At 41.3% G+C, this 14775-nt stretch overlaps 1 protein-coding gene across 1 annotated transcript; it reads right to left on the bottom strand.

The window, feature by feature from the left end:
• Positions 1–1217: 1217 nt before the first annotated feature.
• LOC103632821 (uncharacterized) lies at positions 1218–6687 on the bottom strand. Its single transcript, XM_008654555.4, has 7 exons — positions 6360–6687; positions 4766–4927; positions 4611–4677; positions 4460–4525; positions 4270–4388; positions 2436–2515; positions 1218–2121 (listed from the first exon to the last, which is right to left on the bottom strand). The coding sequence occupies exons 1-7, from the start codon at positions 6494–6496 to the stop codon at positions 1412–1414; spliced, it is 1341 nt and encodes a 446-aa protein (XP_008652777.1). The 5' UTR covers positions 6497–6687; the 3' UTR covers positions 1218–1411.
• Between the last annotated feature and the right edge of the window lie 8088 nt (positions 6688–14775).

Genomic DNA, 14775 nt, shown 5'->3' with positions numbered 1-14775 from the left:
GCGCCGGCCGGGTGTGGGCGGGGCGTCGCCGGCCGGGGAGGAGCGGCGCCGGCCGGGTGCGGGCGGGGCGTCGCCGGCCGGGGGCGGGCGGGGCGGCGGCGGCCGGTGGTGGAGCGCCGCCGGGGAGTAGCGCGGGCCGGGGAAGGAGTAGCGCCGGCGCGGGGTCTTGGGGGCGGCGTGAGTTCAATTTTTTTTTGCACAGAAGATTGACAGATGTTGAATACAGGGGGTCGGCGCCAAGATCTATGGCGCCGACCCCCCGGACACGTGTTGCGCCGCCGACACGGGGGTCGGCGCCGTAGATCTTGGCGCCGACCCCCTGACACGTCACTGCCAGCCAACCGCCACGTCTGACGTATGAGCGCCAATAGTACTGGCGCCGGCACATGGAAGCTCGGCGCCAATGATGACGGCGCCGAGATAAGGGTCCATTTTTTGAAATGAAACTGCCAGGGACGTATTTGTGGGAAAAAAAACCCGAAAAGGGCCAATTTGCAAAAAAGTTGGTTTCCCTTACCCCGCGCTCAACTACCGCTCCGTCATGCTCCTCGCGTGCGCCTGTCTGAAGGCCGCGCCGCGGCCTCGGTGCCTTCGGCGTGTCCCGCCTGGTTCACCTGCACCGCTACAACTACAAAGGCACCCCCTGCGACGTGCTGATTCTACTGGTTGTAATGCCACGAGCCCCAAACCACGCTGCAGAGGCTATGAATAACACCGTAACAGTAGGGATGGACGAAATGTTACTTCGTCCAACAAAACTTGTTTTATGACTTTTACGATAAATTATTGCTCTATACAAGTTACCTACTACATACTGAACTAATTTAAAAACTAACCCCCTCATTAAACGAAATGAGAAATGCAAATCATAATCTCAAGCTGATACAAGTCAAATATATTGTCCTAGAGCTAAAACATCAAGATGCCGTTTGATTCACATATTAGTAACGTAATGGACCGATAACGTTAAATCATGTTTGTTTAAGTCCAACCGTAATCAATACCACACTACAAATGAATATTGTCTTATTTAAACTTGTTACCGCCGGTATTTAAGTGTGAATCATTACCGTTATCATTTACGTTGCATTTTGTGAACCAAACGACACCTAAGTTTTATAGGACTATTAGTAAAGTTTAGTCTTTTATAGATCAGCATCTCAAACGGATATGGTTGACCTGGGAGAAACAATCTACAGCCAGGAAAAAGCGGCGAATGCAGAAAGGAACAAATAAGCTTATATACAAAGGCTAGATGAAGGGGGGAAAACAGTACAAAGGCTGCTTGGCAGTGTGCGCATGTCTAGCAGTTGGAAGGTGCATAGGAAAACCCAGGGTCTTTATAGCCATTACACTGTATATTATTTCATCCAGGATCCAGCTACAAGGAACTAACGCGGAACTCTTGCACTCAACCATCTGAAATGTCTACAATTTCACCTCTAATTGGTGAATCCGTTGGAGAAGACATATGTTCATGACCAGCTTGATTTCCAGCAACTCCGTTGCTACTCACAGGATGACTTGAGCAGGATCTTTCTTCAGGTTGAGAAGCTGGCACACTTTCACCTTTGTTATTGTCCTTGGGAGCTAGTGAGCAAGAACCAACCTTATGAGAAGTTGAGCTGCCAAACTCAACATCATTGGATTCCCTGGCTAGATACATTTCATGTAATCTTTGTCGGCGCCTTCTTTCTGTTCGCTTATTGATCAACGGCACCTCATCTTCATCCGACTCACTAAGACAATAGTAATTCAACCATTCAATTATTACCGAATAGGAACCACACCGATTGCTTTGTTTCCTTTTCTTCCGTCTGCTGCACTCTTGGTTATCTAGTACAGCTGTTCTTCTGCGTTTTGGTGCTTCCTGAACAGTTTCTGTCCTTCCAAGGTCAGAGTTAACATCCTTTGAAATTTTGATTTTCTTATTGGACCTGTCTTTTGAAGAGGAATCCAGTCCTGAACAGACAACTGCATTATGTGCAACATGAAGGAACTCCACAGAGGCATCTTCCCGCTCGTTTTTATTGCTTCTTCTGCTCTTATTTGATGTATGTGTGGTGTGCCAACTTGTACAGGCAGGTTCTTCAACCTTGCCCTCATTGAATGCTTCTACAGCTGAGATTATCAAGAACAATGAGCAATCTCATAACTCTGTACAAGGTACATGTAGCGTACTAAATATATTTGAGCCAGCCCCAGGCATTTGCAGAAAGAAAATGATCTACTTTATAATATATGATGTCATAAATTGAACTGGTAGGTATTTAGTTAATTACCTTCCAAATATTTTAGTTCTGGACAAGGTACATTTAGCATACTAGATATATCTGAGCCATCCCCCATCCCCAGGCATTTGTAGAAAGAAAATGATCTCCTTTATAATATAATATGATGTCATAAATTGAACTGGTAGGTATTTAGTTAATTACCTTCCAAACATTTTAGTTCTGGACCTCCTGGTGATGATTCTTGAACTCTACAATAATTACCCGAACACTGCTGCTTGTGTCTAAAGCCAAACATCCAAATACATTAATATGAATAGACAAAAACATTCAAAGCATGAATCCAACACGTGCTCATTTGATAAGATGTTATATACAAAGAGTTATTATGCTTCAGATTTGGATATAATCCAAATATATATTTGGAGTTGAATATGAATAAGACATAAAATATGTAGTTAAATTGGCATACCTATACCTAATATCGTCCGTATTTTTTACTTCCCATAGTGCTCTCATGACCCTCCCTCTCCCGTCCCGTATGTGATGCCAAGTTAGAACAATGTGCATCCAACGACGGTGCAATATCCGATTCCATGTCTCAAGCAATGATACAGACTTACATGATTAGATTACGAAACTTATTGAAACAGATGGCAGCCATTAAATAAACCTCCAAGCCACAAATCGCCCATGTGACCGCGCAACAAGCTGTATGTTCTTTTGCAACACATAGACACATTTGCTAATTTATTACAATTACTAAGGTTGAGATTATTAGACCTACACCTAAAAACAGCTCAATTATGTTGCTTCTCTTCATGACAAAAAAATTAGGAGAGGCTGACTTCAAATACATTGATATCCAACTAAGTTCCAATGGTGTTGGGGAGAAGGCTGAACGAGACGTCGATCATAGACCCGATTGACTACGACTAATCACTTAGTAGTCTTCGCTACCATGAACGTAAGGTTCGAAGGCCGCAAGGAATGTTTGAGGAACTTCGCTTATGTTGGATTCATCCGTTGGCATGGGACAATGCCTCCGACTATCATCCTCCCGCCGAAGGCTGAGGAGGCTACGACACGGACCTTGCCCAGGCCATTGGCCACCCACGAGTGAAGGGATCATCGAAGGCCGCAAGGATGGCTGAAGAGACTGCCCATCATGGGACAAGCCCTTCGATGTTGATTGACGCCTACGACCGCAACCTCTCGACATGGGCCTTGAAGGCCACGACAAAGACCTCGCCATGGGCGGAGTCCGCAGACCACCAATCGAGCAGGCGAGGCCCGGACGTGGATCACATGAGTAGTGCCGAAGACCTCGTCTTGAAGGCATCCCACACTTAGGGCTGAGGAGTAATACCTAAGTGGTGCGGGCAAGATGGGCCACCTGTCGACCGCAACAGGCCCATCCGTCAGTATCAAGCACACCGTTATCCCAATGGGGGTATATGAATGGGTGCATTTAATACTTGGACCGACAGAATGTAGCAGTCCCTATTTACATTGCTGTACGACAAAAACTAGGATGTAGCAAGTAACCAAGGGCAAGTCTGTACTTTAGGGGGTTATCCCTTGGTTACCCTATAAATATCCTCGCCGGAACGGGGTGAGAGGACAGTTGACAAGATATTTGAGAGCCACTGTTTCACATTTGTCTCATTATTGTACCTCAATTGTTCCACCTGTTAGAACCCAACAGATGACATACATGCTATCATCCAAACCCACAAGCTTCCTTTTTCAAGGATACATCAGCTTCCTTGTTGAATGCATGACTTCAAAATGGTTTGACAACTACTAATTTTAACTTAACTATATGTGCCCTCAATGGCTTAAGCGCATGTATAAACCCTAATTCAAACGTGTGCTGATGTGGCCTGTCATTGTTGGAATCAAGGCTGTGATTTTTGCTGAAAAGTTTCATTATTACCTTAGATTTCTGCAATCAATCAGATGTACTCTTACTTTTGACAGAGTAGACAAGAAAGACCAAATATTGCAATCAATCAAATGAAGTGCATAACCATACCTATGCCAGTGACAGTTAGAATTATGACATGGGTCATCTACACCTTTTCTCTCAATGCAGTCATCACCAGAAGGTCCTCTCATATTGGTTGACTTGATAAAATCTGCACAGCTTTGACACTGCACAGGTTGCTAGATGTTAATGTGAAAAATATAGGTTAAAGTGTGCTTATTGCAATCCTGATTCTTACTTTGTAGTGATAATATTTCTTATGGATCTCATGGAGCAGAGTTATGCTGTAGCCATCAACTGGTCGCTGAATGTAATTAACCAATGATGTTAAACAGAAATTCATCATGGAGCAGAGAATAGCTCATAGTTGATGCAGGACTTCAACTCACATGGGGATCAGCTACAGAACTCAAATTGATTGTATTCATCAGTTTCTGAAATTTTGCACCATGATCACTGCGTGTTCATAATTTCAAAATCAATCAAAAACAAATTAGAATCTCATAAGCGTACTAGAAAATAATAAGTGCTATTGAACAATTACCTATGGTTACTGTTATTGTCTTTGATGCAAATATAGGCATGAATCATCTCATGAAGCAAAGCATTCTTCAGATCAGATCCATTATGAGACCCGCATAATGATTTGGAAAGCAGTATTATACAGCCACCACCTCCCGGATAATAGTCACATGTGCTTACATCACTGCAGGAAGATAATTAAGAAACAAAAACACCAATCTTCTGCTAAAGTCAGCTAACATGTACTTCAACAGTTCAATGACAAACTTGAGGGTGGCAAACAATATACCATTTCAAAATATTTCACAAGTTGTACTTCACAAATTCATTTAATTGTAATGCAGAATTAGTAGTCTGATGCTAAAATGTACGGATTAATGTTTGCATTTTATGCAGTGGCTTTAAGATGTACCATAAGCAAATTATCCAGCTACAGCACATGCACATATATCAAGTGCCAGGCCATGCAGAAACGATTTGAAAATAAATACTGGAAGTGGTTAATGTTATTCATCAAAATTACACATTAATACCACTGAAATCTGTAAGAAGACGTGAAGCTATAAACGGTCAATGTGCAATAGAAGGGAAAATGCCCAGTGTTTAACAAACCTAATGCAAAGATTGCATAACTGTGTCTCAAAAATAAATTCAACGAGAATACATAATTGTTTATGGTAGATGATTCCTGAATTACCACCAGGGACATTCGAGAGGCCTTCACTAGATAACATGACAGGACAAATCTCAGACCCACACAGCCACACACACGTACCCCCCCCCCCCCCAACACACACAAAAGGACTTCCGAAGCAATAGAGATTCAGCATAAAATTCATAGTTTTGGGGCTCAGAGCTGTCTGAGCTTAGTTTAAATGCTTCGGTCGAACCACAAACATAACCACAAGAATATATAAATGCAGGTCATAAAACAATCATATTAGAATGTGTTGCCAAGATAAATAGTCAGCAAGTTGTTCGGCCCGAACCTTTTTATCCATTCAAATAGTGCCTTTGATGGCTCATATCTTGTGTAACCGACTAGCAAATATATCATGTGTGCAGCTCTGACCAAAGGTATCAATGCAATTGACCTAACACTATTTTCTCTATTGTCCCCTTCCTCTTATAAAAAAAATCAGCATATACCTAAGTCATCATGACAACACTCCAGCAACATAATTCAGTAGATGAACAAGTAAATCAATGAAATCTTCAGAGGCGAGCAATGATGGCCACATGCAGCGCTTAGGATCACATACTATGTTCAGGGTGCAATTACTGAAAATCGAGTATTCCCTTGGATGCAGTAAACTTAGTTTTAGGAATAATCTAATGAACAATAAGGGGTTATCATGAATCCTGATTTCTACAGGTGTGAAGCTGAGATTTATAGATTGACGAGACGAAAGGGGCTAGCCCGTCTTGGTCTTGAAATTCATTCACGGCAAGGTTCTCCCAAATTGTATTGCAATGTATCAAATCAAGTTATAAGAAATATGAAACAAGGGATAACTTTCAACCAAGAAATAATCCATCATCCGAAACAACGATTTTTGTAACCCGGAATTTGAACCCGTACGCCATTCGAATATGTGGGATGGGGCGGCACTCACCAATCAGGTAGTGGGTCCTCGGTCCATGAGACAGCGCACGAACCGAGGGAATCGCGGAAGTAGAGGGAGTTGTAGTGGCAGAAAAGCTCGGAGACGTCCGGCGCGCCTCCGTTCCCGTCCGGATCCGAGCTCACCATGGCCGGGTTAGGGTGAGGTTAAGGGGCCAGCAACGAGGGTTTAGGCAAAGCCTCCACCCTCCGACGTCACGGGGTTAGTCAGGTACACAGGTTGTGAAAGTGTGTTTTAAGCCATTGGCAGACTTGAGTAGTTTGTATCAACCACCTTTCATCACGTCTTGGAAGTTTAGAGTTGTCGATAAAAACGCAAATGGTCATGGTGACAAGCACACGCATCCATGGAGGTCCCTGCGACATAACGTGGAAGTAACATTGGAGGTGTTCTAGTGACGCCTTGGCATAGAGGTTGTCTGTTAGTAGCGACATGAAGGAGCGATATAGATGGATTTATGGTCATAAAGATGGTGTGACGACACAATACGGTGGCTGGAGTATGATTTTCGTGATGAATTTAGCACCAACGTCGATTTTAGGAGACTCGAGGTTAGTAACTGTAGGGATGGAATTGAGTTTTTTTAGGAACATTGTAAATTAGGGACCTACTTTATATAATTGTTGGAGAAGAGAGTTGAAAACTTCTTAAATTCATATTAGAAAGTTGTCTACATAATAATTACTATAGATGCTCTTAGGCATTATCAGTGGGAGTTCTATGGACATTAAATAGGTTGTCATGTTAGCGTTTTTATGATATGTTAGTGTATTAATGGTGAAAATATGAAATGATTTTCATGGGGATGAAATCCAATGTACAATGTTTTCGAGATATATGTGTCTTGCATGTGACCTAGGAAACAACAAAGATAAAACTATGCATTGTATGAGACTATTTCATCATAGTTTCAAACCTCCTTAGATGATGTGTCACTCTAGTTAATCGTGCCCATTAAACTTCCACATAGAATGGCCTTAGGGTGCTAGATGGAGAGTATTTCTAAGAATATGTTTGTGAGTTGTGAGAAAGTTGCTTCGAGTTAACGACGATAAAAATGCTATAATGGGCAAGATATTTCTTTGGATTTTCCTGTTGTGCAATACGCTGATGACACTCTTCTGATCATGAGGGTGTCCCAAAAATAGTTTTTCTTCCTAAAGGGCATCCTTCACTCTCTTTCTCGGTCCACTGGGTTGAAGGTCAACTTTAACAAATCATGTCTTATTTCCATAAATCTGGACGAGATCAAAATTGCTCAGTTGGCCCAAGTCTTTGGTTGTTAGATTGGATCCTACCCCTTCACCAACCTGGGCTTTCGCATGGGTACAACAAAACCCAAGGTGGATAATTTTCTTCTAATTATGAACAAAATTGAAAGAAGACTCTCGACAATAGCCACTTGGCTCACTATGGTTGGAAGATTAACTCTTATCAACTCCACCTTGTCTACACTCCCCACCTACACTATGTGTACTCTCAAGCTCTTGGATGCAATCGTTAAATTTATTGATAGAGCTAGGAGAGATTGCTTGTGTAGAGGGAATGATATAACCTCACAAAAGAAGCCCACGATAGCCTTGGACAAAGTTACCATGCAAAAAGCTAATGGTGGTCTAGGAGTGGTAAACCTTCATATGCACAATAGAGATTTGCTAATGAAACACATTCACATGGTTTATAACAGAAAGAATACTCCTTGGGTTCAGCTGATTTGGAATTCTACCTATATAGGGGGCCGTATTCCCCAGAACCCTAGTGAAAAGGTTCCTTCTTGTGGAAGCACATTGGCAGACTAGCAGATGATTATAGAGGTATTGCTATGCCCATCTGTTGGGGATGCGAGAACCTTCCTTTGTTAGTTAAATGTTTGGAATAATACCCATCTATCAACCGAGTTTTCAAGGCTCTTCTCCATTGCTAAAAAACCGAACTGCACTCTCCAACAATTTCTAGCAACCACTAAAGTTAAGGAAAGGTTCCACACCCTGCTCTCGGTAGAAGCATTTGAGGAGTGTAGCCTATTTTAGAAAAAAAAATCATGATCCAGTTAATTGAACGTAGCCTATGGGGGGTGAATAGGCTACACCTAAAAATTTCATCAAAAACTTAAAACGAACTGAGAATAACTAGTTCAAATAGTGCATGCCAGTTCAACCGCTTTGAACCAGTTCAACTTGAAAATGTGAAATAAATTGAATTGATCTCTAAAATCACCAAATAAACTTTACGTATGTGATGTCCTAGATGTTCCTTAGGGTTGTAGGAAGTAGATCTGAGAGGGAAACTTCTCAAAACATACACACCACAAGTCTATGGGAAATTTTTTGAGGCACCTACAAAGAATCAAGTCTCTTTCAACCCTAATCCTCCCCTCACCGACCACAAAGATCCAAGTGAGGTCACTTACTAGAGCTTGCTCAAAAGAGTGGGTAATGGAAACGTCTTGTGGTTTTCCACAAGCTTTGGATACTCATAAGTGACACCTAGTCGTCTAGGAGCTTGGAGCTCCAAGAGAAATGAACCAGAAAGATCTTGTTGTCGCACCAAAGCTCGAATCAAGAAGAACAAGTTGGATTTGGAGATGAAGCACCAAGATCCGCAACTATTAATCTCACTCAAAGATTTCTCTCAAAAGATTTGAAATGGCAGAGGCAAGAGATGTGTGTGAGAGAGAGTGGGGAGTGTTTCTCAGGTTAGGAATAGAGTTGAATGCGTGCTCTTCTATGGAAGAGAGAGGTAGGAGTGAGTATATATAGGTGGGGCTCCAAATCTAGCCGTTTGGGACTTATGCGCAAAAACTAGTTGAATCCGGGGTCAAAACCGGTTCAACCACCTGTGCCACAGTTTGTTGGTCTGACTGTCAATCAGATGGCAGAAAGGCTAATAAGCACTTAAACCAGTTGAACCGCCTTTCGAACCAGTTGAAATGATTTTGAGGAGAGCCAATCCAGGTTCAATAGACTAGTTCAACTAAAATTTCAACTAGCTGAAATCGGTTGAACTGGTGTGGGAGCCCCGTTGAACTGGTTTTGAGCAGAGCCAATCTAGGTTCAACAGACTAGTTCAATTAGAATTTCAACTGCCCAAAACTGGTTGAACTGGTGTGAGACCCCGATTGAACTGGTTTTGACCAGAGCCAAAACAGGTTCAACTAACATCTCAACTAGCCAAAACCGATTGAAGTGGCAGCTCGACTGGAAGCTCAACTAGATTTCCAGAGAGCATTATGGTCAAGTTGAACTAAAAACGGTTGAACTATACATACTTCACCTAAGGATTAACAAGGGTAAAATAGAAGTTCTGAATCAAGGATTTTTAGCTTTCAGTGCAACTACCAATACTCATTTGTAGATCCCTCTTGATAGTACATCGATTCCTAAACTCAAGAACTCAATTAAAATCATACTTATTCTCCAATAGACACTTGGAACTCAAAACTTCAAATCTAAGTAATCCTCTTACCTCATTTGAGTTTCAATTTGCTGCAATGGTCACCAAGAACATGTCCAAATACTAGAATGACCCAAACTCTAATTCTTTCTAGTTTTTTTTCACTTTATGGTCATTTCTCTCAAAGTCTACACAATTGTGAGCCCTTTCTAGGTTCTTTCTTTGATACCTATTCCTTGGACTTCTGACCATGCTTCTTCACTTATCTTGAGCTAGAAATCCCCCGAGTCTTATGATTTGAATCATCTCATCATATTTGAGTTAAATTGATGACTTCAAATGATGTCTTGTAATGTTGTGATCTTCATCACTGTATGACTCTTCATAATCTGATTAGTGTGTCGACATCTTGCAAGTACTCTCTTCTTCACCTTAGCCATGGTACCTCGGTCCACAAGCCATCTGCTTGTCCTTCACCTTCGCTTAGTCACTCAAAGCCCTTTCCTTGCCTGTCTTCACCCTATCAGACTGTCTCCAAGTCACATTACATTGAACATCCATTCAAAATTTATTTCTTCAACATTGTGAACCTTGCTTGAATGTCATATCCTATTCAATTTGGCTTGACACTTCCTCCCATTCACTTCAATCTCCATCTTTATATTCCTAACTTGATCATATCAATGCATAGTGATTTTCTAAATCTTTGTCCATATAAACAAACCAACATAGAGACCATATTATATCCATTGTACATTGCCTCCTTTAATGTCTGATTATCTGATAGATGATCTTTTGTGTTTTGATTTCTATGGAATACCCCATCTCCATATATCCAAATGACCTTACTTATGGGATATCATCATCATTTGCTTAATGTTGATCCTTTATACTTTTCTATCATGAGAAATCCATGTGTATGAGTCATTTTTCATATCAAACCTTGTCTCTTGACTTTTTCAATCATGATTGCTTTTTCTACTTTCCAATTCAACACTTAGTAAATTGGTTAGTCCTTTAATTGTGTTGTTATCCAAATCACCAAAATCCACAAAGGGGCTAGATGCACTTTCATTAATGGAATGCAAGGAAATGACTCTTGGCTGATCGAGGGAGGAGGAAATTGTTCTTTTCAAACTGGAAAAAATTATAGATAGAACTTCCAATGCATTTTCCCACCCTCCCCCTTCAAGTGGATATGGAAATCCAAGGTGTGCAAGAAGTTCAAAATCGTCATCTGGTTGGTTTTCAGAGATAAACTTAATTCTAGAAACATGCTTAAGATAATAAATTTTTTAGTGGAGGGAGGAGACTACAGGGGCGTCATGTGCCGCTTGCATTGTGAAGAAACAACCTACCATTTGTTCTTTCAATGCCAATACAGTAATGCCCGCTGGAGATACCTAGGAATAATTTGGGACCACTTGTTTTTTCAGATGATGGAAAAGGTCAGGGATACGTTGGGGCTTCCTTTCTTCGTGGATTTTTTCAGTGGTTGTTTGGGAGATTTCAAAGGGAAAATGGTAAAATCTTGAGAGGAGAAGCCCCTACTTTCAATTCTTGGATGACGAACTTTATGGACACTCATAAGCTTAACTTGATTAGATCTAACCCTGTTTTTTCTGCTACTGTAAGTTCTTGGTTCTCTGGTCTCTAGGAGGCAAGTTGCTTGTATTATAGCTTGTACTCTTTCCTTCTTTTTCTTTATTCCTTATTCCTTTTTTCCTTCTCTGTACAATTTCCTGCCCTTGGACCTCTTTTTGAAAAAAAAACTTTACTGTAGGGGTTTCTCCTACATTTTCAGGTCAAAAAATAAAATAAAATGATAAAATATATTTTGTTGAAACAATTGTTAATTGTGGATTCTGTTAAAGCATTATACTTTGGTAACATGGATTGTAGGAATCTAGAAAATCTAGGGCAGAAGGAGATTCTGAATTAAACTAGAGGAATATGTGGTTTTTGTACTAAACAAAGTTGTTGTCTTGTTGACAAGATCTACTAGTTATTTTGTCTTGTTTAGATCTACTTTCTATGTTGTTGAGGTTCACATTATTAGATTGATTTAGATCGCTACATGTGTATTTCTTGATCAACTGCTACACTCTACGACATGTTGCAACATGTGCATGCGGTAACTCGAGAGATCGATACACATCTAGCACCCTGCCATACATGTTTAGTTTATTGTTTATTTTGGTTGAACTTCTTTGGAGGTCATGATCCATGTCCACATGTATGATCATCGGCTTACACTCACAAATGTTCCTAGGGTCGCCAGCATGATACATATTGTATATTAGACCTAGAATGTTCCTTTAAATGGATTACCGTTTATGGTCCTAGATTTGGTTGATAGTGTAGGGGCAATAATGATGATTTTTAGCCTATTTGGTTGATACATGTATGATTTGGTCATGTGCGCAACATGCATTGCTCTAGCATAAAAAATCAACTCAAACATGCTTTAGGCCGGTTTATTTCTATCACTAGACGCTTTCAATGCATGATTACTTTTATTTATTTATTTATTTATTTAGGATAACAATCGACTCAAGAAAACTGGTAAGTGCAAGTAGCATATGACGATCCACATGATCTGGCCAGAATTTAAAACTTAACTTGTTGTTGTGCATTTGTAGAGCGATTCACTAACATCAACACACCTACCCTGGTTACAGGTCAAGCCTGGTGGCATGTCTAAAACCCCCACAACCGAGTCACAATTAGGAGGGATGACCATAGCAGCAGCAACACACCTCCCAACTCCTCGTGTGTTGGGCGCTCGAATGATCTACCACAGGTTTCCTGCAATGACACAATGTGACCTTGCTAAACCCCCATTTAACTTGTATGGAAATGTGGTAGAGATCCCAAAGACACATGACATCAACTTGAATAGTTCTTATTCAGTGTGGAGCTCGAGTTTGTGAACAGACAATTCTTATCTACTCTAACTCAAAAGGAAAGTTACATTCACAACCTTCTAGTGCACATTATACACTAGTGCAGGGATTCAAACCTTATTTGGGTTAGTCACAATAAGTAAGGCCTTTTGAAGGCTCATCAAGTGGAAAGGAAACTGAAAGTCGCCTAGAGGGGGGGGGGGGTGAATAGGCGGAAACTAAAATTTACAATTTTAAACACACTACAAGCCAGGGTTAGCGTTAGAATAAATATCAAGTCCGAGAGAGAGGGGAAAAACAAATCAACCAAGAAATAAAGCGGATGAACACGGTGATTTGTTTTACCGAGGTTCGGTTCTAAAGAACCTAATCCCCGTTGAGGTGGTCACAAAGACCGGGTCTCTTTCAACCCTTTCCCTCTCTCAAACGGTCACTTAGACCAAGTGAGCTTTCTTCTTTACTTCTCACGGGTCACTTAGACCCCGCAAGGACCACCACACAATTGGTTACAAAGCACTTGAGAGTAACAAGGAAAAGAAAAGAAAGCCAACCAAGCAAACAAGAGCAACAAGAAACACAAGTGATCCTCTCACAAGCCATAATGCGCTAGAGTTGAATTCGGGACTTTGAGTGGATCGATCGCTTGATTTGTGTCTTGGAGTGAAGTATATTGCTCTTGTATTGAATGCAATGTGTGGAATGCTTGGATGGTTGGAGTGGAGGTGGTTGAAGGGTATTTATAGCCCTCAACCACCAAACAACCGTTGGGGTTGGGCTGCTGTCGATGGGCGCACCGGACAGTCCGGTGCGCCACCAGACACTGTCCGGTGTGCTAGCCACGTCACCCAACCGTTAGGGTTCGGAAGCTTCTGACCGTTGGAGGCTTTGTCCAGTGCCACACCGGACATGCATTGTTCACTGTCCGGTGCGCCTCTGACGGGCGGCTCTGCTCTGCCACACACTGTTCCTCTGATTCTTCAGCTTTTGCAAGCGACCGTTGCACGAAGTAGTCATTGCTCCGCTAGTGCACCGGACAGTCCGGTGGCACACCGGACAGTCCAGTGAATTATAGCGGAGCGCGTCCAGAGAAACCCGAGGGTGGCGAGTTTGGAACTGTACGGTCCTGGTGCACCGGACACTGTCTGGTGGCACACCGGACAGTCCGGTGCGCCATACCCGGGTACACTCGGTTTCTTTGCTCCTTTGTATTTGAACCCTTTCTTCAATCTTTTATTGGTTTGTGTTGAACCTTTATGCACTTGTAGAATATATAATCTAGAGCAAACTAGTTAGTCCAATTATTTGTGTTGGGCATTCAACCACCAAAATTATTTATAGGAAAAGGTTAAACCCTATTTCCCTTTCAATCTCCCCCCTTTTGGTGATTGATGCCAACACAAACCAAAGCAAATATATAAGTGCAAAATTGAACTAGTTTGCATAGTAGTGCATAAGTTACTTAGAATTAAACCAATTTATAATTTCACTAGATATGCATGGATTGCTTTCTTTTATTTAACATTTTGGACCACGCTTGCACCACTTGTTTTGTTTTTTGCAAATTCTTTTGGAAAGTCTTTTCAAAATCTTTTTGCAAATAGTCAAAGGTATATGAATAAGATTGCGAGAAGCATTTTCAAGATTTGAAATTTACTCCCCCTGTTTCAAATGCTTTTCCTTTGACTTAAACAAAACTCCCCCTTAATGAAATTCTCCTCTTAGTTTTCAAGAGGGTTTTAATAGATACCAATTGGAAGTATATTTAGATGATAGTTTTGAAAATATACCAATTGAAAGTAAACATACCAATTTGAAATATATCAAGTAAAAATTTTCGAAAGGTGGTGGTGCGGTCCTTTTGCTTTGGGCTAATACTTTCTCCCCCTTTGGCATTAATCGCCAAGAACAGAGACTTTGTGAGCCCTTATTACTTTCTCCCCCATTCGTACAAGGAAATATGAGTGAAAGATTATACCAATCGAAGAGTGGTGTGGAGTGACGACGAAGGATAAAAGATACCGATAGAGTGGAGTGGAAGCCTTGTCTTCGTCGAGTACTCCATTTCCCTTTCAATCTACGACTTAGCATAAAAATACACTTGAAAACAC

Source organism: Zea mays, chromosome 1 (genome assembly GCF_902167145.1).
Source record: "Zea mays cultivar B73 chromosome 1, Zm-B73-REFERENCE-NAM-5.0, whole genome shotgun sequence".
Classification (NCBI taxonomy): domain Eukaryota; kingdom Viridiplantae; phylum Streptophyta; class Magnoliopsida; order Poales; family Poaceae; genus Zea; species Zea mays.
The sequence above is the reverse complement of the archived record's forward strand: the minus strand, read 5'-3'. Positions and strand labels throughout refer to the sequence as shown.

Coding starts and splice junctions, on each gene's coding strand:
- LOC103632821 (XM_008654555.4), bottom strand. CDS start 6,496: ATGGTGAGCTCGGATCCGGACGGGAACGGAGGCGCGCCGGACGTCTCC. Junction 4,389..4,459: donor AGAAATATTATCACTACAAA/GTAAGAATCAGG, acceptor CAACCTGTGCAG/TGTCAAAGCTGTGCAGATTT. Junction 2,122..2,435: donor AGAACTAAAATGTTTGGAAG/GTAATTAACTAA, acceptor TGATAATCTCAG/CTGTAGAAGCATTCAATGAG.